Source organism: Sparus aurata, chromosome 24, assembly GCF_900880675.1.
Source record: "Sparus aurata chromosome 24, fSpaAur1.1, whole genome shotgun sequence".
Lineage (NCBI taxonomy): Eukaryota > Metazoa > Chordata > Actinopteri > Spariformes > Sparidae > Sparus > Sparus aurata.
The window spans coordinates 15,485,476-15,510,293 of NC_044210.1; the positions used below are offsets into that span (position 1 = coordinate 15,485,476).

Sequence of the window (24,818 nt, forward strand, 5' to 3'; positions counted from 1 at the left end):
TATTATATTAATTATATGTATATGGTGTTATATATATTATTAAGTTGTGTGTATATATATGTGTATATATATATATGTTGTGTATATATATATATATATGTGTGTATATATATATATATATTTGTGTATATATATATATATATATATGTATATATAGCCACAGTTTCAACAGAGGTCCAACACCAATATGCATGATTTAACGAGAGAAATTGCAATTTCCGGGTGATGACTCCTTTAATGTAGTTAATGTAAAATATGTGAATGGTGTCATCTTCTCATCTATAGTATCTTTCTGCAAGAAAGGAAAAAATGTGTTTTCTAATGTCAAACATTTCCTTTGAATGACCAAGAATTTTTATGTCGAAATGGAAACAGTGTTGGCCATAAAATTTCAGAAAGAGACCTAAAATTGAGACGTCCCCTTCCTCTTCATGGCACCTTAGACACACTTAAGGGAAAACACAAGGGGATAATACAGACAGTTCAAACATGAATACCCACCTTTCTTGATGACTTCCAGTACCTGCATGGTGTAAATGTCAGTGGACTGACTGACTGTTAATTCTTCCATCCTCACTTTGTACACTGAAGACAGACAAGTTGCAGACTGTTAGCTCCCTTGCTTAACTCTCTGAAGCTTTGTTTTTGTATAATAGTACTCAATAAAATAAATGCAGATCATTTACGCTCTTACCAAAATCTGTTTTGCTGGTCTCTGTTCTCTCATAGACCTTAGCATTGCGATCTGCATTGCTCCTGTCCTTCTTCAGCTTTGTGCAGTTCTCTGGAAGTATACAACAGGGTTAGGGTTAATATAATTAATATAGTAATAATTAATAATGATTGAATAAGCATATTTGGATGTGATGTTGATGGATGGGGCGGCTTAATATTTTACATTTGGGTATGGTAAATGGACTTTCACAGACACATTCATACACTGATGGCAGAGGCTGCCATGCAAAGTGCCTATTGCACATCAGGAGCAATTTGGGGTTCAGTAACTTGCTCAAGGACACTTTGACATGCAGCTCAGCTCAGCCACGGGGAGCTGGGATTCGAAACAGCAACCTTCCAGTCACAGACGACCTGCCCCCTATGAGTTGTGAGTTATCCTTTAGCTCAACACAGTTCCATGACAATCTCCGTCACCAGACGGTAAACTGGTGCTTTACTGGTGGCATATCGTAAGATAAAATTAGTTTACCCATCACACGGAGCTCTATTTCTGAGAATACAGCTGTGTATTACCCTCTGAAGGCAGCTTTCAAGACTGAGAGAATGTAATCCTGGGGATGTCATCATGTCTGACCATTATTTTTAGCGATACCAGCTGCTTGGCTCTAATGACTCTAATAACTAATTGGCCAACCTGAGGCCGCAGGTGAGAGCCCTGCTAGACCCTCTGCAATTTTCTAATAATTTCTAATAATTTAGGTAATGCCCTGACTTTTCCTATTGCGCAACCAACAGGTTGACAACTTTTATTTAAATGACCAGTCTCTATTTGATGGATAGCAATAGTATTCAGTTCAGACATTAATGTTCACGGTACTTTGTAATCATCTCTGACTTTTGTCATGCCATCATGGTTTAAAAAACTTAATTTGGGCATTGTTTTAAAATAAAATGGTGACACGATACTGTCAAGTTGTTTGTAATGCCATAACACATTTAGCTTAAAGTGCTGCTGTGCATAGGTACAGACTCTCAGACTTAGTTCGTTCAGCTTTAGGTCACCCAATATTAATAAGGTACATTAATAAACTGCTGCAGTTTAGAGACAGTGCAGGACAATACACTTAACAACCAATTCTTTACCTCTATGAAGTACAATGTTGGTATTCTGATTATGTGTTTGTTAAAAAATTTCAGAAGTAACGCATTTATGTTAGCAGAAGATACATTAGGTCATCAGATAGACATCATCCTGTTTACCTTCAGCACATGTGCATTCATCACCTCTACACAGCCGCAGGAGCTTTCCAGCTACCCTCTCTGGACGGTAGAATTTCACACAAGGTGTCTCTGAAATTGTGAAAAACAGATATTAGAAAAACATCTAACTAATATGGAATGAATCTCTTCCTGCATATGTCTTTCCCTTGATCTTTCTAGACAGTTGCTCTACCTGTTGACTTCATATTTGATGGGTGTAATGCTTATGACCCAGGGAAATGCAGTGTTGAGTGTAAAACTGTTTGGATGAACAGTTCTTGAAAAAGCTGAGATTGGAAATACAGTCAGCTGCCAATAACACGTCACCTGACAGCATGGTTAGAATGCAGCAAACGTATGCAAATATGTTACATTGGAATACATTGAATTGATCTGTTTAATGGACCAAAAGTACCAGGATAGTTTTAGGTTAAGATCATGATTAATTAGCATGTTTATTATGGAGTACAATAATTCTGTAAATAATGTAGGTAAGTACTTGTTGTCAATGGACGATTGTAGGTTGAAGAACGACAAAGTCCAAGTAGGAAGGAGACTTTGGTTTGTTTCCCATGTGAAACCAAGCCTTTTTAACCAAAACCACAGTCTGTGTTTGACTTTCCTCAAGAAATAGAAATGTACTGTTGAGTGAGTGCTTAGCTGAAAAGATATTGTGTTTACATATCATCTGAGAACACTGTGTCATAAAAAAACTTCTCTGTAAGTAATTTTGATCAAAAGCTCGATTCAGAGGCTGTTCTGTAAATTGACCATATTCACACAGCAGCCATTTTCCTCTGAGACAGCTGTTTAAACAAGGAGTCTGAAAAATTGTTTCAATTTCACTACTTCCAGATTGATCAGCAACTAAAAAGAGATGTGTGTGTATATGTGTGTATATATATATAAACTCCCATTCTAGATCCAGCCCTATGAGCTATAAGTAACACCACATTAACAGCGTTGGTTCGCCAATTCTCCACCGTTGGGCGTTTACACAGAGGAAGCACTGCTGGAGTAAAGACGAACCGCTGTGTAATTCACACAGAAAGCCGGTGCTGCAGCTCCTAAAGAGACGTGATGGTACACATCATGATGATGTGTGTTCAAGGTGCTTCACAGGTGTCCCCCTGTCAATCTAAACCCGCGGATAGTTTATAATCACATGGATGCTATTTTAATGCGTCGTGATTGAGATCCTGACCCACTGAAGTTACGTTTTTTGTCCTAAATGACATAATTACATAATCGCCATCAGTGAGCAGGTCGCTGTCTTACTCTGTCACTCGCGAGGACAGAGGCTGTTTTCCGGGGAAAGTTCCCTGAAGTCTCAGTCAGGAGGGCTGACCGTCACGGTGATTTATTTTCATTACAAACACTCTGTGAGTTTAAGTTTTTTGCCGGTGACAGACGCTGTTTTTCGAGCAGAAATGTGACATGGAGTCTGTAGGACAGGTGTGAGGACAGATGCTTCGTACTCGTTGCCAAAGACAGTTACAGTTACTACGTTACCTTAGTTTGGTTCTGTAATGTTGCTTTGTGGGACATTTATCTGTATTAAGTTGAGTGAAGGACCTGTGTAGTTAACAGGCCATCCAGTAGACACGCCCTCCATACGCACAGCCAGCTCATCCTTTCACAGTGGTTCAGTTTCCCAATACTGCGCCTCTGATACTATCAGACGAGTATTATATACAGAAGTTATTGAAATGTTACATAAATAAAATGTTTGATTTAAAAAAATTATATAATATATTTGTATCGAACCATGGGTCAAAAATGTTGACCCAAGCAGAGAGTTGAACAGCGAACGGGATGTGAGATTATTCGCGTATCAGTAAGTTTAGAGGGGAAGTGTACTTTCTGCAGCTTGTGTGTTACAGTTGCCATCCTGTGGTGTACAGAGGATAAGACACTGAAGGACTGACAGACTGCACTCAGTCCTGGAAATAACATATTCAGATTTGATATGCCAGCTAGCGCATTGATTTACAGTGGTGAACAGACAATTTGACTGGAACTGCTTAGTAGGTGTCCATATTTCAGGGGTTAATGGACACCCTGCAGCCAATCACAATCGAGTATTCCCCCAGACCATGGTATAAATGCTAGTATTGGCTGTGCATTAGCCTGTGCATACAATGTAGAGGTACATAATAAATATTCCTAATGGCCTTAATTTTAACCTTAAAAATATGGATATTATTTTAATATAAAAGAAATGATGAATGAAATTTGAATGGGATTACAGAGAAAGATAGACAGCACTACAATTTATCCACTACCTTCATCTGTTATCCATTCTACTCTCACGTCACTCACGGTCATAGTACTCATAGACAGACACAGCAGCTGGTTGTAAGACGCCCACGTTAAACTGCTGATGGACCCTAAATGTAATCTCTTCTGGTCGTGTGTGAGAAACCTGCAGAGAAGCGTAAAGAAAAGGTGAGATAAAGAGAGAAGGAACACGGCAGAGAGAACAAATATAAAGGAAGCAGACACTGATGTCTTACCTTGTCCAGGTAGATGATGAGAGAGCCTCTTTCTGATAGGACTGTGTTCATCTCATAATTTGCAATTGTGCGAGCACGTCCTTTGGACAACTACACACACACACACACACACACACAAACATAAACAGACACACATCAGAAAACACGTCTCATTTCTTCACTTTTGAACCACATGTCAGTATGCCTGCATTAGTAAGAGCTCTTACTAAGTTCAGGTCTTCTGTGTTCGCGGTGAAGCCAGTTAACAAACCAATATCCAAGATAGACATGGTTGCATCACGCTCCTCGTCCTTATACCTGCACAGAAAATGGACAGCATAATGGGTATAAAAGCTCAATCAGAAGAAGATTATACAAGCATATTTTTCAGATTCAAAAAAGTATGACATGGGGGTGGATAACAGGGCAGGACAATTAAAAAGAACGTGAATAACAACAATAAGAAACAGAAAGGTTCAACAGCATTGGGCCTCATGCGCAACATTTTCTATCCAGATAGTTAGACTTATTGATTGTACTCACAAAACATCTATTCTCAGTTTATAGCTCTTCATGTCATCATCATTTCTATCTGCAGGAGAAAAAGATTTGATCCGTATTTAGTTTGTTTTTATCATAAAGCAAAAAACAAATACATGGCAGGTCGATGGATAGGCAGCAGGAAAAACATGCGTAGAGACAAGCAAACAAAATGACCAGGCTTCCTTGGAGGTCCAAGTCTGACACTTAGTTAGAGATCCCACAAATGTCACTTTAACCTTAAACAGGATAAACAGTGGTTTTTAGTTTAATGTTTTGAAATCAGTTTTTTACACCATAACCATCTGTTAGGCCCAGTCTGCCAATTTTGGCCTGCAGGCAACACCTTTGACAGAAAAAGACAGGCAATCAGACAAGCCGTTGAAATGACGACAAACAACAAAGTTACCTGGGATGAGCTGCACCGACACGTTAAACTTCTGACAGTCACTTTCCTTTTCAGTAGGCAGGGTGTAATAAAGAGACACCATCTATGACATAGATAAAGTGCATTTTATCATGTGAAAAGCTAACATTAGGGCCCGTAAAATAATAATACGATCATCTAAGCTTTAGGGCGATGCACAATATACATTTATATATGTATAAATCTCCTAAAAATCACTTTATAAATTCTAGGACTGAATGCCAAAATTTAATATCACAACATTTTTGAACAAATGATTTTAAGTCAATACCGACAATATTGTACGGATGGCTGTCGGTACTTTCACAAAGTATTAACACAATGACTTTTCGTTTTTTTTAAACATCTCATTATTGTATTTCAAGATAAGTAATATACATTGGCAGACATGATGGACAAAAAAGATAAATAAATAAATAAATACGCAAATAAGATATTAAATAAATAATGAAAAAGAAAACAAGACACACATCCAAAAACGCAACAAAACAAAAACAAAAAACAGCCATTTGCTCTCAATTCAGTTTGTCATTCCAAGCATCTATTTGTGTCTCATTCTGTTCCAAATAATTGTAAAAAATATGCCACATTTTCCTAAACTTATTCCACCGATAGATTGATTCTTCCATGAGCGTGCAATACACCTTTTGGCTTCAAGTAAGCAAATATTTAGCAGGGATCTTACATTGTTTGAAATAACGAAATCATCTGGGTAAATATTTAGAATGCATGTTCTAGGGTTACAGGGTACCTCTTTACCCATAATGAGACTCATAAGATCTAAAAACCTTTCCCCAAAAACCAATAATCTGAGGGCATTCCCACATACAATGGATCAGTGACCCCTTCTGATGATTACATTTAACACATGTGTCAGGAATATTGGGGTTAAAGTGATGTAATCTAGCCGGAGTAATGTACTGTCCACTTAACCACTTATATTGTAGCAATTTGGAGTAGTGATCCACCGATACATCGGCCGGCCTATTTTTTCCGCTGATTTTAGCGTTTTTTACGTGTAGCGGCAGATGTGGGCTGCTGTGTTCGCCGATCCGGCATTATTTACAGACAGGTGTCCAAAGGCAGCTCCGTGTTGCTGGAGACGCTGCAGTGAACGTGCAGACCATGCATAGCCCATCCCCCACTAGGAGAGTGCTGGAAGCCTGCTCTTCAACACAATGGTAAGTTTTAAACTTTCAAACTGTTTGGCAATATTTCAGCTAACTTAAACACGTTGAAAGTGGAAACACGAATGCCAAATGCAGGCTCTGTATGTTTTTGGTTTTTTTTGAAACTATAGCTAAGCAAGTTTGTGGGTCCAAATGGTAAACAGGAATGCCGAATGCCTCGTCTATAAAACTGCTTGCCATTGTGGCTATATGTATTCATACGGTAGCTGTTAGGAACATTGGTCATAGGATTAAGTAATGCTGATGTGGTTCTGTGGTTCCGTGGTGTTGTAGCAGTTTTATTTAGTGACCACCTAGCTGGAGGTTTGGACGCATGTGTGTGTGTGTTTCTCTCTCCCTCTCTCCCTGATTGGAGCGGGGCGGAGTTCCCTTGCCATCGCGGTGATATCATAGCACAACCCCCCCTCAAGAAGAGCTTTAATGATGAAAGACATGTTTTACACGTAGTTGAATATTAATTTGTGTTAACGTTTATCATGTACCAAACAAGTGCACTAGTGTACTAGTGTTTGAAGCCGTTTGCACACGTTAGCATTAGCAATCCAGTTCAATGGTGGTTAAGTTTTTCAGTCAGTGTCAGCTACCAAACAGAAGTTTGTGTGTGTGTGTTTGTGCGCGCGTCTCACTCAGTGGGATCACGCATCGCATCACAGCGATATATGAGAGTGCTGTGCCGACTGAAGGAGAGCTTTTAAAACTTTGAGAAGCAGTTTTATAGTTGGTTGAATATTTATTCCTGTTAACATTGATGCAGAAGAGAACCATGTACAGTTTGTTGCTTAATGCGCATCTGACATCACACTATTTACCTCTGCTAATTTATGTTCTGGGGTTGCCATTCTGGCAGCTTCTTTTACATTTTTGTTTAGACCTACTAGTGTGTTGACTTTGCATATTAGGTGACATAGTAGCATTAGACATGCCTATTTTATTTTATGTAGAGAAATCGAAACCATGGCAGTCTTAAATTACAAATCAAGCACTGTATTGCAATGGCTACTTATTTATTTGTTGTTTATTGTTTTCTTAAATTATCTAAATGTGTTAACAAAAGACATTTTGTGATGACTTGATTATATCTGTCTTATAATATGTCAGCAAGCAATGCATCATCAAGTCTGTGTTGTAGATGTGGAAGCCTTTTACCCTTGCACAGTTAACCAGATGCACACATAATGTGGGTGGTATGAGTGTAAGATGATTGCACAAGACTGACACTGATCTGTGTTTTTGTTTATTCATTTTAAAGAAATGGCGGAGCAGAAAACCAATCCAGTGTGGCAGCATTTCACAGAGCCTACTCCTGGAAATGCTCGTTCTACCTCACCTTTTTTCAATATTTGTTAAATATTGTTTACTTGTTCTTGTTCTACCTCACCTGTTTTCAATATTTGTTAAATAGTGTTTACTTGTTCTTGTTCTACCTCACCTGTTTTTAATATTTGTTAAATATTGTTTACTTGTTCTGGTTCAACCTCACCTTTTTTGATTTCAATAAATGTTCCTATTTTTAAAATTGAGACTCATTAACATTTGTTATCATCGTGTAATTTTTTTGATGTAAATTGAGGGAGCAAAAGTAGTAGGTTATCGGCTCAAGAAAATCGGCAGTCCGTAATAAGTCATCGGCTACGGCTGATGAAAAAAAAATCGGTATCGGCATCGGCCCTAAAAAGTCCATATCGGTCGATCCCTAATTTGGAGTGTGTGATCACAGTTTGGGCTGGACTAAGAGCAAGCCTCTGTCCATTCCTCTTCTGTTATATTCTCTGTTAAGTCCATCCTCCAGGCCTGTAGGATATTGTTTGAAGATTCTTTGCACTTGCTGACAAATAAATTATAATATTATCATATTACCATATGGTCACCTGCCCCCTGTTTTCAACACAACGAAATTTTTTGATCAGTGATGCCCAGCCCTAATCTGTCTTATACAGTCCACGCACAAGGTAAAAAATGCTTTCGACTTAATTTGTGATTTAAAGAGGACACATCAATAAATAACAAATAATAAATCTCAGAATAAAACATACATTACTTACTGTCACTGTTGCTTCTCCTGTGCCCGTGGCAGTCACTGTCACATTCTCATTGATACTATCGATCTGTGGGAATTTGAATACACACATAAACACAAACACACACACACACCCGGGTCAGTAGAAGAAAGATACGGAAAACAACAGGATTGATCAGATTAATGAACTGTTTTCTTTGTGTGCGAGAGTGTGTGTGTTCTCACTCTAGATGTTCTCGTGGTGTAGTGGTTGTCCCTGTTGAAGTTGTACTTTTCAGCTTTTGGCTTGCCTGGCAATAAAATGTCCACATTCAGATTATACTCTAGTTCTTCAGCATAAGCCCAGTACTCAGCTACAGCCTGGTACACCATTATAGTAGCCTGGAGAGAAAAACAGTGACATGGACTTAGGTTAACAGGTTATCAGCCCAGATGAACTAAAACGATCTGTGCTAAAAACAGCTAGAGGTGCAGTGTCTGTTACCTGAGTTGATCCATAGCCTCCTCCCACCTTCTGCTGCTTGATCAACCATCTTACGACAGGCTTAGCATCTTCCAATGCCTGTATTAACAGGAAACAAGTACATGTGTAAAATGTTGTGGGAAGTTGTGAATTTGTTAGTTTTACTTAGATCACAGCCTGTCAGTTTCTAAAAGCTATACTTTAAACTTCTACTGTAAATGAGTTTTCCATGATGGCACAGTTAAACTACAAATATTTGACACTTGTCTGATACAAGCCAGCTAGATGGTCAAACCTTTCTCTGGTTTGTAAACCTCAAGTCTAAGTCTTTGCAACCTTTGGGATTGGATGGTCCATAATGTTCTGAATGCGTCAAGCAGCTAGAAGGAATTAGCTCATTTAAAAAAGTGTACCACTTCACTGACATTTAGAGGAAGTACCATTTATAGACAAATGTTCTAAACCCCCCCCATCATGAATGATGTTCTGTAGCACGACATCCTGGTGAAACTCAAGAGGGACATGCTCACCTTGACCTTGACCAGAGCAAGAAGAGCGTAAGCTGTGGCCTCTAGTGTGTAAATATGTCCCTTTGGTACTGGCCAGTGGGACGACTCTTAGAAGGACACAAATAACTTCACATTAGTATGCTTTGGCTGGAACAATCTTAATTCACTACTAAGTCCCCACTCCCTTAATCTTAAAATATGAATCCTTAAGAAAAACAAAAGTTTTTCACGAAATACTCATTTGTGGCCACGAAATAGGTATAATATGCTCACGAAATACCTATTAATGATATCATTCCTGGACAGCTGGGTAAGAAAATCGGGTGCACCTTCTCTACAACCTGCAATAGCCTACGTGATGTCCTTAAGGTGAATGTCTTTTCTTATTCTGGTCAAGTCAATATCTTCTTATCCCGCATTTAGCCAGTTATTTAGTTATGCCTATAATATAGTGAACTTTTAATCTTCTGTGATTTTATTGAAGGACAAATGTCCAGAGAACACTACATACACCTTCAGTAGTTCAGTCAGAGCCACAACAACCTGCAAACCAATATCAACTAGATTCTGACCACTGATAGGCTACAGGTTCCTTGGCAACCCTATACATATAGTGAGTGCTACTGTAACCGCACGACTGCGTTCGGTGCCATCATTAAATGCTTCGGCTCATATAGCCTCTGTATTCCCTGAGCTGAGAGTCTGACACACACGATGCTACTTTCAAAGGAGATGATCAGTGAAAGGCACTGCCTAAATGCAGGATAACAAGATATTGACTAGAAGAGAATAAGACGCTCAACTTCAGGACATCACGTAGGCAGGTTGTAGAGAAGGTGCGCTCGATTTGCTTGCCCCGCTGTCCAGGAATGATATTAATACTATTAATCGGTATTTCGTGTGTATGTTATACTTATTTTGTGGCCACAAATTAGTATTTTGTGGCCACAAGTATTTTACTAATTAGTATTTTGTGGCCACAAATTAGTATTTTGTGGCCACAAATTAGTATTTTGTGGCCATGAATTGGTATTTTGTGCGCACGTTATAGCTATATTGTGGCCACAATTAATTTTTTTTTTGACCATGTCATGTCTGGGGATCCGCACATTTGTATTAACACGAGAGCCCAACTAATAAATTATTTCATGGCCAAAAAAAGATACGATACAGAAATAAAAAAATAAAAAAAAATGTTTCAACATAAGCACTTAACATAAACAAGCATTTCTGATAACATCCCTTATAGTACTACTTTAGTTGTACAAAAGTTGTTGGCAACTGAACAGGTTGAGAAAGGCTGGACAATCTAAATGAGAAAAGGTCCATGTGTTGAGGTTGGTCAGGTCACATGCAATAATACTGTAATATTCAAAACAAACTGTCCTTTTCATTCAAAACAACAAAAATACGAACTGAAATAATTTTGACCGATTAAAATAGTTGAATAATTTCAAGTCTCTGAGCACTTTGTTTTTTGTTGTTGTGTCATAGATGTGACAAGAATCCTGCTTGCAGCTTGATATGACGATTTCAGCGCATTTATTTTTGTTATTCTTACCTCTGAATTTTGAGGAAATGTCTCTTCAAAATTCCTATGCTTCATCTCATAATGCCGTTTCAAATTGGAAATCTTCATCACAGCTATAGTCTCCTGGCGTATTAAGCACATGGGTCTTGTGCTGGTTGGATGGAGAATGACTGCACATTTTCAGTCCATTCTTCTTTGAATTGCTGATTTTCACTGTCCACTTTTCTTTGAGCAATGAACTTGGAACATGCCATTTTCATGCAATCTAGGGGCTCCTATAGCTGGAAAATGTAAAAATGCGAACTGCTCCAAAAAACGAAAGTGAAAGTTAAAAATTGTGCTCGCAGCAGTGAGTAACCCAACTGTCTGTGTATCGATGGCATGGAGACAAGTCCCGGTATACATGTGCTGACCCAACCAAAACACATGGTGAAGGAATAACAGTTCGGGTGCTACAACTAGGAGAACCATTGCACTATAGTAATTAATCACAGATTCTGAATCTTTACACCTTTGGACCATTACTGAATTAGTTTGAGAATATTTATGTGTGACAACACCTGGGGAAACAAAGTTTTTGAGGATCTCTAGGTTCAGTTTGTTTTCATTGGCCAGAGCGTATGAAGTCATGGCAACAGCATATGGGTTGGTGAGGGCAGGCAGACGCCTCTCCAGGTAGGCCACTGCTCTGTCTATACTGGCTTGCAGACGCTGGACAGAAGGGGAAAAAATATGGGAGAGTGGGAATGAGTGGGAGAGAACAGTGTTACCATAAAAGATAAATGTCATATTTGTATGGTGATTGTAATCCATCTGTTTTGAATATACACTTCTGTTCAGGAATGCTGTAGAATTTATGAGCTGAATCGATCTGTGTATGGTGACAGCATTTTGTTCGTGGTTTCAAAGTTCCTAAAAGGTGTTCCCCCAGAAATGTTGAAAATGAAAACATGTCCAAAAATCTGAACAAATGTAGCTAAAGCAGCAGATTAGAATGAAACAGGTACATTGCACTACAGTATCCTTTTCAACCAGAACATGGAACATGTTAGCTTAATTAGGTATCAAGCAACAGCTGACAAATCACTGATTCAAAAATTCTTAAGAACTTCAAGTATTAAATCTGCTTCTGTTACTGTTGTAAATTGCATTTTCTGCCCTGAATGAACGGACAGCTTGATGGTAGCAGCCACACGGGGGGCAGGATCAGCAAATCAGTTGCTTCATTGGTTCGGTGTTACACAAAGCTTTGTTTCGCCCATTACTAGTTGAAGTCATTGCATAAAGAAATAAAAGGGGAGGGATAAAATGAAATAATAAGGTTAGGTACTTACATTAACGGTGGCTTCACATAGTGAACGTGACTCCTGCATGGCAATGAGGCAGAAGGCCGTCATGGAGGCGCCTGAATCTGTGCCCCGCACATCACCCTACATGTGCACACACATGAACATGTTTTGGAACACATGACAGTTAATGACCTGTTACTGTATTCAACTCAAGTTGCTACTTTATCAGCATTTACTTAAAGGGGCAGTAGTTTTGAGGAGGAAATTCTCAGAGTTTTAATATTTACAATATGAATAAGGTAATAATATGAACTTATAGATGTTCTCAGAGGGAAACTGTGTTACCCTGTAAAACAAAATTCTCGCCAAAATGCAACCTAGGCTTTTTTTGTGAATGTACCCGAGTCAAACCTTCATATAAAAGCATAATTACGACGAAAGAGCCACTTTTAAGATTTGCCATATTTTCATTTTTGGGTCACACTCATTTTCAATGGGAGTGCTACGGGCAACTTTCATGATATCATCAAAATCTCTATTTTTAAAACACTAAGAGGGCTCGACACAACATGAACAGCAACACTAGAGCGGTCCGGGGGCATTTTGGCGTGAGTTTAAGGTCAGTTTGTTTCGAATTAAAAAATCAGTCAATGAAAAATCGTTCTTTTCTAATTAAACTTTCTTCCCTAAAACTACAGATTGCACCTTTAATGAAGTGATATTGACGAAATCAGTGCACATACAGTCATCTCTCCGTGGATGACAACTCCAACTTCTCTAAACATGCCATCATCTTGCTGTGCGTTGATCAGAAACTTGACAGCGTCACAGATGAGGTCAGGTTGCACTGCCACCAGATTGTTGGCCATGGCAAACACCTTGGCAACATAAGCTGTCAGCCTTTGAGAGAAGAAGAGAGGCTGTCATAGTATAATTTCATTTATTTGCACATGAAATACACCCATAGTCAGGATCTAAGTTAGAGGATGATGTGCAAATATTAATCTGTGAATTCATGAAGGTCTTGGTGCCTCACCAGGTGCTGCTATCGTGATGGGCCCACTGAGCAAAAGACCCGTCATCTTTACGGTACTTAAGCTGATTCACGTAACCTGGGCAAGAACAAAACACTCATTTTTATGGACTACCATTAAACTGAATCTTTATTTTTTTTTTTACAATTTACAATCCATACAGAGGGCCATTAAGATTCATGTTATTTGTCCTAATGAATACATCTTGGTGTGCTTACCGGTCTTGATGTTATCCAAGGCTTCGCCACGTTTCTGAGGGCCCACAGCTTCCCACTGATTGGTTTTGTCCAAATATGTGACTGCAATGACAGGTAGCGTCATGCCGATCATGTTTTGCTCTCCACAGCCTCCGGGCTGTTGGATCAGAGTACCCATTGATTGTCCACTAATGGCGTTCTCCACCAGTGCAGATACGTGTTCTCTCCCTGCATGTACACACAGAAACAGAGAAATTAAATTGTTGTAAAACTAATGTAAAGAAACAACTAAACTAACAGGCAAAGATCATTTTTTAAGGCTTAGAGCCATATTTCACCTAACAAGCCTAAATATAACATTATATCTCACCTGTCACAGAGATCTCTGTGTTCCTGGGCGTTTTGGGAGCCATTAATTTTCTAGAAATTCCACTGTTCATGACTACTTTTTGGATACCACCTAAAGGAATAAACAGTGGACACATTAAGAGATCAGTTAACAAGTGATAAATACATAGTATTTTCAAGTTGTGCAAAAACTTAGCAATGTAATGGGTGTGCTCACCTACTCCTTCCTTAGCTGGGTCAAGATTTACAATCTGAGCATCATTAACCAGCACACCTGGAGGCTGGTGAATGAACAGTTAGGACACAACTTTAGAAAACAAATCTATGTCATTTGCGTCAAAGTTAAGCCCCGATAGATGGCTTTTTATCTACTAGTGCAGTGCCTGTAAGAAAAATGTATGTATATGTATATTTAGTATTTTTATTTATATATATCTATATATATAGATATATATAAAAAAACATTTATAAACATATATGTAAACATACATAAACACACACACATACACACACATATATATATATATATATATATATATATATATATATATATATATATAGCCTTAATTACATTGTTGTATATGTGTTTTCCTCATAATAGCGATCGAGGGTAATGTAATCAAAATGTAAAACTTTCAGACATGAGACTGATTCATTTGATGATAGGATTTCTCCTCCTAATTAATTCAATCAATGGGGGTCATGAACCTTCTACTAAATTCTGGAATTTCCTAGCTCAACTGAAGCATTTGGCCTTAATGTTTACTCTCATGAGAAGTGGTGAAAAAATATAACACTCGTCCTCTGAGCTGACTACAAGACTTGCATTCTTAATTCAGCAATCTCAGTATCTGTGATGAAGTTGCTTCTCTAATTCTTTGTGAACTAAGATTGATGTGTTGATTTTCTGATGGTGTGGTCATGCTTTGGATACAACTGATTCTCTGCACTGCCCCCTTAGTAACTTTTATTCTTACCACCACCCGCAGCATCTTCCTGATCCCATCACTGAGTGCAGAGTCTTTAACAACTGCTTTGACCTCTATGGGGTGTTGTCCTTGCTTCATTGGAATAATGATGTAGGGTACAGATCGTGTAGTTTCAGGCCCAACGTTGACTTCCTGACGGTACTTTCCACGTTTAGATGCTGAACTGCACACAGCTGACTGTGGAGTCTCAATCAGATCCACCCGCACCTTTAAAACAACATGAGAAAAAAGATAGAGAAAGTGACTGAGGAGGAATGTGTAGCTGATCAAAGATGAAGACCCCTCATAGAGTGGATAGTGTGGATCACAATCATCAGTTTTGCTTTAGGTCATCTAATGATTTACTTTGAAGAAATGCAATGTTGTACATTGTTTCCTAGAGAGTGATGGAATGTCACTAAGTACATTAACTCAAATATTGTACTTAGGTGTATTTTTGAGATACTTATACTGCATTCTATTTCAATTTTATTTTCATTTTCTGCTACTTTACAGTAGCAGATTGAATAATGCATTCGAGCCATTGTTTTGTTAATTGATTTATATTATTGACAGTTGGATTGAAACAAACACTGATAACAATAATCGGAGAAAAACTGCATTTTAAAATTAACTATGTGTCCTTTGGATGCTGAAGTACATTTTTTGCCAGGAAATTTGTGTTTTTAAACTAATGTACGAGTGCTTGCATAGCGAGTGACCCATGTAACTGTCAAATAAACGCTAAACAGCACAAATATAATCTTGAAAAATAAAAATTGAAAAGTAAAAAGTACATTTATTATTAGATGCTAAAACTTACTCATGTGTACTCACTTACTCACGCATTTGTATGGGTGACTTTCTCTAATACCAATTGACTTTAAAGTCCTTTAGATAACTTGAATGGAAAGGAACATGTTGTAGTAAGGTTACCGCAGTTCTGGGGCCGCTCTCGATTTGAGCTGCTATTAAGCTTATCAAAGCCTGGAGAAAGGATTTAATTTCTTCTCTTTTCTGCGACAATTTGTATGTCAGTACAGTCTTATAGGTTCTGCCCTAAAACATAGTAAAAAAATATCACCCGAACTTACAGTGACAGGATCAGGGCTGTAGTTGTGGAGGATTGCCTTGATTTCTATCTGCTCTCCTCGGACAGCTGAGTAGGGCAGTCTGAGATCAATGAAGAATTCCTTCCGGACAATTACCTCTAATGGTTCGCCCACACATATACCTTAAAGACGACAGAGATATAAAGAGTGATGAAAAGAGAAGGAAAAATAAAAGGTGTGGTGTGGTTTTAATCAGTAGCCCAATTCACACTACCCCTTCAGCGCAAGCCTTCACTGAGGCTACTGAACCCTCACCGTTAGTTTGTGACAGACTAATTCCAGTGAACTGCCAGGTTGTGATTGAGTCTTTCAAAGGAAAAGATTGCTGTACTGTCGTTGTGTCACTGAAACAAAAGAAAAGAGTTGGCAAAATGAAATGCGTGATATGTAATTTCTGTCACTAAAGGTCTCTCTATTAATAAAAAAAAAAAAGATGTTTTCACAGTGATGTGCAGGGAGGGCGAGGAGGAGTGGGTGGGCAGATACACTGCTAAGCTGGTCAGAGCCAACCAACATTGGAAGAGAGAGTTGGGTGCAGAGCTAGAACTTTGTGAGGAATAAACACTTGGAGTTACACTGCATCCTGCTATGATCTGGAGCTACTTAGAGGAGAGCTCAGAGACCACTTTTTCAACTTTTTGGATTAAGGAGCAGAAAATTTGCTCCTGTTTATCAACCTGACTGCAGCAGTAATCTGTGGATCCATCCATCAGACAGTCAAATCAGTGTTCATGTTCTGTAATGCTGAATGCCGACTGGAGCGGAAAGAAAAATGTTCTTCACATCATGAATGTAACATTACAGCAAGGAAGGGGAGAAACAAGGGAGAGAACCAGAGTCTCTGGTGAGTGCTAAGTTTAGTGAGAGGTTGACCTGAATTCACACACATACACATATCCTCAGTGTGTTGTGTTACTTACTAGCTAACGGCTAATGTACAGTCAAGAAATAAAGAATGTGGGGGCTAGTAAACATGTCTGAGTAACACAAATACACCCAACTGATCCCATGGCCATTATTCATTTAAATTAAATGAATAATGGCTCCCTGCTGGTTAGCAAACCAATAAACAACCACCATTGCTGATTAAAATTTGAATCTGAATGTTCACAGACGAGGTCATTTTACATCATTGTGTCTTTAAATGATAGTGGCATCATTAATGTGCATACAGGTTTCAGTTATCTCACCAGTTTGGTGTTTGTTGAGGGCAAGCAGGCAGTCTGATATCTGACCACAGCCAACTTTCAGGGAACTGGGTGCGAGAAGTGACATCCCCACTGTCAGCGTAACTGTCGTCATCTTCTTCACCTTTAGTGTCATTAATAAGGTTATGATATTACATTGGAAGGCAGTGATTATTTACTAACTACTAGTATGACCATGGGTAGAAACCACCCTCCCTCTGTCCCTTGTCCCCATCTCTTACTTCGGGCCAGTTTGAGGCTTTCCTCATGTCTGTCAGCTAGCTGGCTTTCCATCTCCTTAATATTAACGATAATTGCAAAAACAGGAAGTGTTGCATATCTCCACATTGGTGTGTGTGATTGACACAAAACTTCAATCAATACTTCCCCATGACTGCCTCGAAGCTCTGTGCAAAATTCTGTGCAACTCGGCCTCAAGGGGGTGCTTTTATTGCAAAATAACCCAAAAAACACTCTGCTGGCATTTCACCGAAATCAGTGAGCACGTACATCATGACCAGATGCACAAATGTCCTATTGGACCAACAACCCAAAGCCAACAGGAAGTCAGATATTGTCAATTTAGTGGTGACTTTTAGTGATTAGCAAAAAATCACACAAAAATGCCAAAGTAGCGAGAAACAAGCTGGGTTGGAGTTCTCTCTAAGTTAGCATACTTTGTCTCAAACAAAAGAGGACAATTGTCATCTACAAAAGCCTCCTTATTCAGGGTTCTCACTTGATTCACAATCTATGTAAAACAGGTTTACAAATTTCTACAATGGCCTTTTTGCCCAGCCACACAAGTGCCCTCTCACAGGGTTTGTTGGGAACAGCAAAGTGACAAAAGAATTTCCCATGCCATCACTGTAATTAAGACAAAGTACACGCACACACCGCACAGCACGCAGCAGGCCACAATTGCTGCACACCGTGACAGCAGTACTCGCTCACACGTGTGGACTGCAAGGGCCCGTTCATCACTGCTTGCAGCTTTAATTATTATTATTACTTGCTGTAGTCTACTCCTTTGCTACAGCTGCTTCCCCATACAGTTCTGGCAAATCAATCATTGCTGGCTGAGTTAAAACACATCACCACCCATGCACCAGCATGGTAATGTCACCACGGACACCACATTTAAAATATCTGTTACTGCAAACTACAATATCATTATTATACAGGACAGGCTTATCCAGCACAGCTTGTTGTTGGGCAAGGGCTTGAATGTAACCATGTTCATTCATTTGAATAGTTTCACAGTCCAGCTTTAAAAGAGGAAACTGAGAAATATAATTTTTTCGTCTTGTTAAAGCTCACATTTGTTAGACAGTTGATTTTTGAGTCTCCTTCCAAACTCCTCGCATTTGGTTGGCAGCCGATCCAAATTACAATTCCAAAAATCAACTTAGACTCAATAATCAACTAAATCTTACAAATAGGAGCCATAAGTCAAGTCAATTTTAGTAACCTCCCCGTTAACATAGAAAGAACAGAAATATACAGAGTAAGAACTGCTGAAGGACGAGAAAAGAAAGATCCCTCTTGTTAGAAACTGAATAAGGAAAATTTCAGCTCATTTGTATCTTTTCAATAATATATGGCACTGGAAAGAAATCCTTGAAGAAGTCAAAACATTTCCAGAGAGAGAGCATGTACTGTGAGGAAGAATATGACTGAATATGTGGTTATTGGCTAGAGCTGTGGTTCTTACCTAAGGATCGTTTCCTCCTGCTCCCGCTGGGGGTCGGACATTTAAATTCTGGAAACACAACAGAGACTGGATCTTAAACAGAACCCAACAAGTTTATACCCAGACTTTGGTTTTGCATAGTATAGTTGATGCGTGGCTCTTAAATGTCCAGTATAAAGAATGTTGTCAGTATCTATAGGCAGAAATGGAATATAATATTTAGAATGATGTTTACACTTGTTTCTCGGAAAAACTACGTCTCGTTGTGCTTTCAGGATGAACGGACTCCTAGATAACATCCACAAGGACAACTTGATACTTAAAGGGTAACTCCACCAATTTGACACATTAACACAACATTATGAAGCTTGGTGATAGTCTGACAACTTCAGAGTTAACTCCCACATTCCGGCCAGTGCATTGCTGTCAGCTCCAGGGAATGGCTGGCCCTTGGAGTCGAGTGATTTGATGGTGGGTCCAGTGAGTGGAGAAGATAGAGTTGAATAATAATCAAATCCTGTAAAAACGGGTATTCTATGAATTACAGATCTTTTGACTTTTTGCCGGGGGATGGCAAACTAATCGACAATCACCCTCAGGATTGTCTGGACCTCTTTCAGTGATAACTAAAGACGCATTTTCTGAATTTATCAATATTCTACCGACTAGATGGTAAATTTGGCAGGCTGGGAGACAGTGTTGTGAGGCGAGGGGTATTCAATTGGTTGCGATCCGAACACACTGGACCTTTTATAATCAAATCAGGTCATTTATCTGGTTGTTCACCTGGACCTAGTGTGGGTAGGAAGAAAAATGGATGTACAATAGCACACTTCATTTGTTGAAATTGCAGTACATTGTGTTTTTGCAACATTTACATGTTAGTTCAGAAAAAATGTTAGAGCTTTCGTCATCACACCCCTCACAAAATGGTCAGTTCATTATCTCACATAACTCTTAGTGGTATTTTGCAGATTTTTTCATTTCAGTGTGCCCAAAGTATATTGTTTCTGGCCCCCAAAACAAAAGAGCCAATGGAACTTTGTTTGTGGTACTCACAATACTGAAACATTACACTAAAAGATTGAACAGTTATAAGTCATTTCAGGAACAGTGTCCCTGACACTATCTGAATGACATTATGTCAGCCATTAGACGCTTATACCTGGAAAAAAAGGGAAAAAAATAATTCAACAGCTCCTTCTCCTTACAAGTTATATTTCAAAGCCTAAAGAACGGTACGTTCAGTGGAGGGAAGGGTGAAGTCACCTTGTCTGATGGGAGTCCCAGAGGCCTCAGACTCAAACATCAGCCCAGCATCGTAGAATACACTCATAGCGTCTCTTCCTCCACCTGGTGTGCAGCCTGTATCAGACTTCTCTACAATGTCCCACACCTGAGCAAAGAAATAGAAAAAGACAGCAAATAGTTACCCTACAAACAGACACATCTGTAAACTCACATGATTGATTTGATATGAATTTAGAAACATGAAAATAAAAATAAAAATAAAATGCCTTTTTCTGAGTGAGGCGGTGTTTGTTGTTTAGGATGTAGACGCCTTTGTCAACTGCAACCAGTCCCACTGTGGCCTCTGGGTCTCCTGTGACCTTCAGACGAAACATTCTGCGAGGTTCATACGATGGAGCAGGTCTGGCTGGTTCCAGCTTCAACTAGATGTGAAGGGGAGACAATGAATGAGACGCGCAATTTTTAAATTATTAAAAGCAGATTTATGCGTAGAAACTACATGTCAAAGAAATATACAAATAACTTTATTGTGCATGGGTGTATCGAATGCTCAAACTTGGCTACATCAGTGTGTCTCACCGAGCCCATGCAAGAGTCCTTGACATCCACCCAAACAGAGTCTGATACCACTTCGTTGTCATCTGTGTGGTAGTAGGCTATGATGCGGAATGATGGCAGCATTTCTTTGGTAATGGGAACCATCAGGGGATTGAGTGCTTGGCCTCTTGTGCGGTATCTGCCTTTTTTCACCAGCTGACCTCTGCTCAGGATCTGGGGACAACGAATCATACATCAGCCCCTTACCAATATTAGCATATCTTTATAATCACCTGCTGAAAGCAACACAAACATTCCTTCATGTGCACAAATACACACATATACAAATGTTAAACATGTCTCACCAAGTATGTGATGTCTTGATGTAACTGCTTTTTGAAGTAAAGGTGGACTTTCAGGTTGTCTCCTAATGCCAACACACTCGTACCCACACCTGCAAAAATGACATGTTGCTATGAGTGCTAGACACTGAAAAGATCTAGTGCATGGCACATGCCGTACTTTGCCACTTCCACCACCATCACAACTTTTTATTATATGCTGTCATGTCAGGATGTCCCTCACCTATGTGGATGTAGTTGTTGCTACCAGAGGTATATGGGAGAGCTGTCATGGATGTTGATGCTTGCCTCTCAGGTGTAATAAGGGGATCATTGGTCCTTGCCTGCAATCAAGGACACACACAGGAAAGCATGCACAAAGAGGTCTCAAGTCTATTATATACTCAATTTCACAGTATCTTGCAAAGTACAACAAATAGCTGGTCATCATTGCCAAAAGCTTAATTACATTGCTGTATTAGATGTATTTGTTTTATTTAAATTGAGGTAAGGCAATTAAAATGAACATCTATTAGGCTGCATTCAGACCAAATCCTGCAGTGCGGCACACCACAGTGTTGTGCAGCAGTGTGAGAGTGTCTCCATGGTGGTCCGTGTGTGTGAAGTGTTGTGAATTTTAACCATCCCCACGAGCTGTTTGCCAGGACTAAGTTGTTATGTTTTTATGCTACCCTTTGAGTGATTGTCTGTCCACAACGGATCAGAAATAACAATAAACAACCAGGATGTTAGGCAGATCATTACTGTATTACTAAATAGCATGCCTTGCTACTGACATTTTCTGCTCTGCTTATTATCTCTATTCATGCCTCATGTCAGTAGGTTAAACCTGCCACTGTTAAAATGATCGTTCACATCAACATGTAAAAAAAAAAGTGTTTTAAACAGGTGCACAATGCCAAACTGAGCGAATACACATGACATGACTAAAACATATTTGAGTGAAGAATGGCATTGACTGCAGTGATAAACCTGCATTATAGTAGTTCCGACCAAGCAATCTGATTGGTCAACAAGACATTTTGACCGTGCTCAAATCAGCATGACAGCACGCCTGACTCATTACTCAAAATATTACTCCGCCAAGTCTGTGGCAATAGTTTATCCATCTCCATGGCAACATAATAACTGTCAGAGCTGGAGCAAAAAAAAAAAAAATTACGGCTTGAAATTAAAACTTTGTGACGTAAAATATGCAGAGGAAAAGTCGGGAGAAGCAGCCGCTAGACATTTCTCTGTCGACCCAAAGAGAGTGAGAGATTGGCGATAAAAAAGAAATAAACAGAGCTGTCCGAGGAGGACATCAACAGGGCCAGGCTGCCTGCTGGAGGGAGGAAGAAGGCTAGTGAGGAGCTTGAGATAAACATGCGGGGATGAGTTATCAGCAAACGGCCACGCCACGAGAGAGTGTCTCGCAAAATGATCAGGGCGATGGAGAAACAAATGTACGCCACCGTGAGTGACAGCAGAGATGAGGAATTATCTGCGAGTGCTGGTCAGCTGAATCTTTTCCTCCGCCGCAACAACTTCACCTGCAGAAGACAACTATTGCCCAATTCACCGAGAAGCTGGCGAAGTTTGTGACATTTTCATCAAGGATTTTTGAGAGGAAGGAATTAAACGCCTGTCCCAAATTGCCCCCTGGTCCCAAATAAACGCCTGGTCTGTTCAGTGATTGAAACAAATAAACACCCCGGCTATTATTTATTTTCCCTTAAGTGTGAGAGACACTATTGTGACTGCGGTGCAAACGTTTTATAAAAAGTATAAAAGAAAAAAAAAATCTTTGTTATAACTTAGGCGATTTTATTTGTGTTGGTATTAGTTGTATAATCGCAATATTACCCTCGAGGGTGTGCTTTAACATCATTTGAGCACTTCAGTGCTGCTTGCGGACCGCATCACTGTCATGCTCAAATGACGTTAAAGCACACCCTCAAGGGTAATATTGCTTAATTATTTGATTTCTGGCTACCAGGGGGCAAAAAAAAAGAATATACAGAGCATACACTGTGTCAGTGGCTGACATCTTCTTCTTTCCTCTCACTGACTTATGTCTAATGACCACCTGACAAACTGGTGGTGAAATCCAAAATTCACTCTTTTTTTAGTTTAGTTTTGGTATCCACTGACTTTTCAGTGAGATATCTTGTATTTTGACTCAAAGGAACACTATGTAGTTTTGGAAAAGACATTTTAACTTTGAATATTCAAATATTTAAATGTATGGTGGCCTAATATATCTTTACAGGTAATAACACAAGTTCTGAATTTTTTTTCTTTCCATCACTAAATAAACAAGCTGTTCTCAGAGGAACAGAAGATTCTCAGAACACCGATCGAAGCTCTAAATGTGGCAGGACAGAACCATCTTTCTGAACCACAATAATCAGCTAAGGAAACTAACAACCTGCAGTGGAACCACTGCCTGATTTCATCTCTACAAACTAATATCAAAAACGCTGATTAAGATTTAAGCTTCCACTTACCAATGGATGATAATGCAAAAAGACAAACGATGTCACTGACTCACAGTGATTGTAAGGCTGTCAATGTTTTCCTCCGTAGAGATGGTAAGCTTAATCATGCCATTGTCATCAGTCAAACCCTCCACCTGGCCAGGATCGACCGCCACTAGAACACCTTTAGCAGGAGTGTCATCAGGATTCACGACTTCAACCTGCCATCAGAGATACAAACAGATGAACTATCAGAGTGCCTTTGCATCATAATGAAAATACATGAAAACATTGCACAAATCAATTAGTTTTTAAAGGAGCATTAAACAGCATGTCTCTAATACATAATACAGATATACAGTTAACAAAGAGTGACTGTACTTCAGTATAGTGGAATCTTTTCTGTAAAGGATCTTTTGTCAGTGTAGAAATGTAGCTATACTTTTTGCTGTCAGTTATGTAAATGTGAATAAGTACTTTACCACAACAGTAAAGGGCATTCCTGGTTTGAAGTGTCTGGCTGTTTTCCTTAAGTGGATAGTATACGGTGAGGTGACTATCTTGATTCCTCTTGACTCAGCCTCCACCATTTCACTACCTGTGTGTTGATGCAGAAACATGAATGCGTTCACACACAAACTGATGATGCAAAGTTATATGCTTGTATTGAAAAAGTTACATTTTTGTCTCTTCCTCTCGTTTTTGTAAGGGAAATGTTACACCCATTGAATTTGTATGAATCACATATGACTAAACACACACAAACACACATTTTTTCTCTCTTACCGCTCTCCGTCAACACACTGACAGATACATATATGGAGCTCCCAACCAGGTCGAGGATGTTTTGGAAGGTCTCTGTAATGTGCTCTCGCTTCAGAGTGACCTGCCCATCACCTTTTGCAATCTAATGTGATATGATACAAAAAAGTGCCTTGTGAACACCTGCAGGTACTTTAATCAATGTGTAAATTTCTCGCTCATTCTGGTTGGCCTAAGAAGTACAATATAATTATCAATTGTAAATAGAAACGAAACATTTAACAAAAATAACTCGGAATGAATGAGACATTAATCATGTTTCAAGTGTCTTGCAGACTTTGTGGCACAGAGCTGCTAATGAGTGTATGTAACAACTCACCTGCACTCTCTGAAGAGAACCTGGAAAGCTCCTTTTGGTACCATCTTGAACAACCCCAAATACCACGTATGCCACCCCATTCACCTCTTCACCAAAAATATACCTAAGACCACAGCGACATTTTTGAGCC

At 39.2% G+C, this 24,818-nt stretch overlaps 1 protein-coding gene across 2 annotated transcripts in view; it reads right to left on the reverse strand.

The window, feature by feature from the left end:
* Nucleotides 1-421: 421 nt before the first annotated feature.
* The window catches only part of LOC115576906 (complement C3-like), a 30,714-nt gene continuing 6,317 nt past the window's right edge, over nt 422-24,818 (reverse strand). The window contains exons 8-40 of one of the 2 annotated variants that reach the window (XM_030409536.1): nt 24,689-24,791; nt 24,334-24,454; nt 24,030-24,145; nt 23,622-23,768; nt 21,312-21,411; nt 21,092-21,180; nt 20,769-20,960; nt 20,456-20,611; nt 20,208-20,334; nt 18,960-19,007; nt 17,249-17,369; nt 16,314-16,402; nt 16,041-16,180; nt 14,956-15,174; nt 14,196-14,259; nt 14,001-14,090; nt 13,652-13,858; nt 13,436-13,511; nt 13,143-13,299; nt 12,445-12,540; nt 11,671-11,821; nt 9,601-9,686; nt 9,092-9,169; nt 8,833-8,988; nt 8,633-8,695; nt 5,383-5,464; nt 4,977-5,025; nt 4,661-4,751; nt 4,455-4,544; nt 4,261-4,363; nt 1,939-2,028; nt 695-784; nt 422-585 (exon numbers count right to left, since the gene is read on the reverse strand). In XM_030409536.1, the coding sequence (XP_030265396.1) occupies nt 440-585; nt 695-784; nt 1,939-2,028; nt 4,261-4,363; nt 4,455-4,544; nt 4,661-4,751; nt 4,977-5,025; nt 5,383-5,464; nt 8,633-8,695; nt 8,833-8,988; nt 9,092-9,169; nt 9,601-9,686; nt 11,671-11,821; nt 12,445-12,540; nt 13,143-13,299; nt 13,436-13,511; nt 13,652-13,858; nt 14,001-14,090; nt 14,196-14,259; nt 14,956-15,174; nt 16,041-16,180; nt 16,314-16,402; nt 17,249-17,369; nt 18,960-19,007; nt 20,208-20,334; nt 20,456-20,611; nt 20,769-20,960; nt 21,092-21,180; nt 21,312-21,411; nt 23,622-23,768; nt 24,030-24,145; nt 24,334-24,454; nt 24,689-24,791 (3,733 nt within the window). In that variant the 3' untranslated portion in view covers nt 422-439. Of the gene's footprint in view, nt 586-694; nt 785-1,938; nt 2,029-4,252; nt 4,364-4,454; nt 4,545-4,660; nt 4,752-4,976; nt 5,026-5,382; nt 5,465-8,623; nt 8,696-8,832; nt 8,989-9,091; nt 9,170-9,600; nt 9,687-11,670; nt 11,822-12,444; nt 12,541-13,142; nt 13,300-13,435; nt 13,512-13,651; nt 13,859-14,000; nt 14,091-14,195; nt 14,260-14,955; nt 15,175-16,040; nt 16,181-16,313; nt 16,403-17,248; nt 17,370-18,959; nt 19,008-20,207; nt 20,335-20,455; nt 20,612-20,768; nt 20,961-21,091; nt 21,181-21,311; nt 21,412-23,621; nt 23,769-24,029; nt 24,146-24,333; nt 24,455-24,688; nt 24,792-24,818 lie in introns of those variants that run through there. The other variant, XM_030409537.1, reaches the window with a different exon arrangement.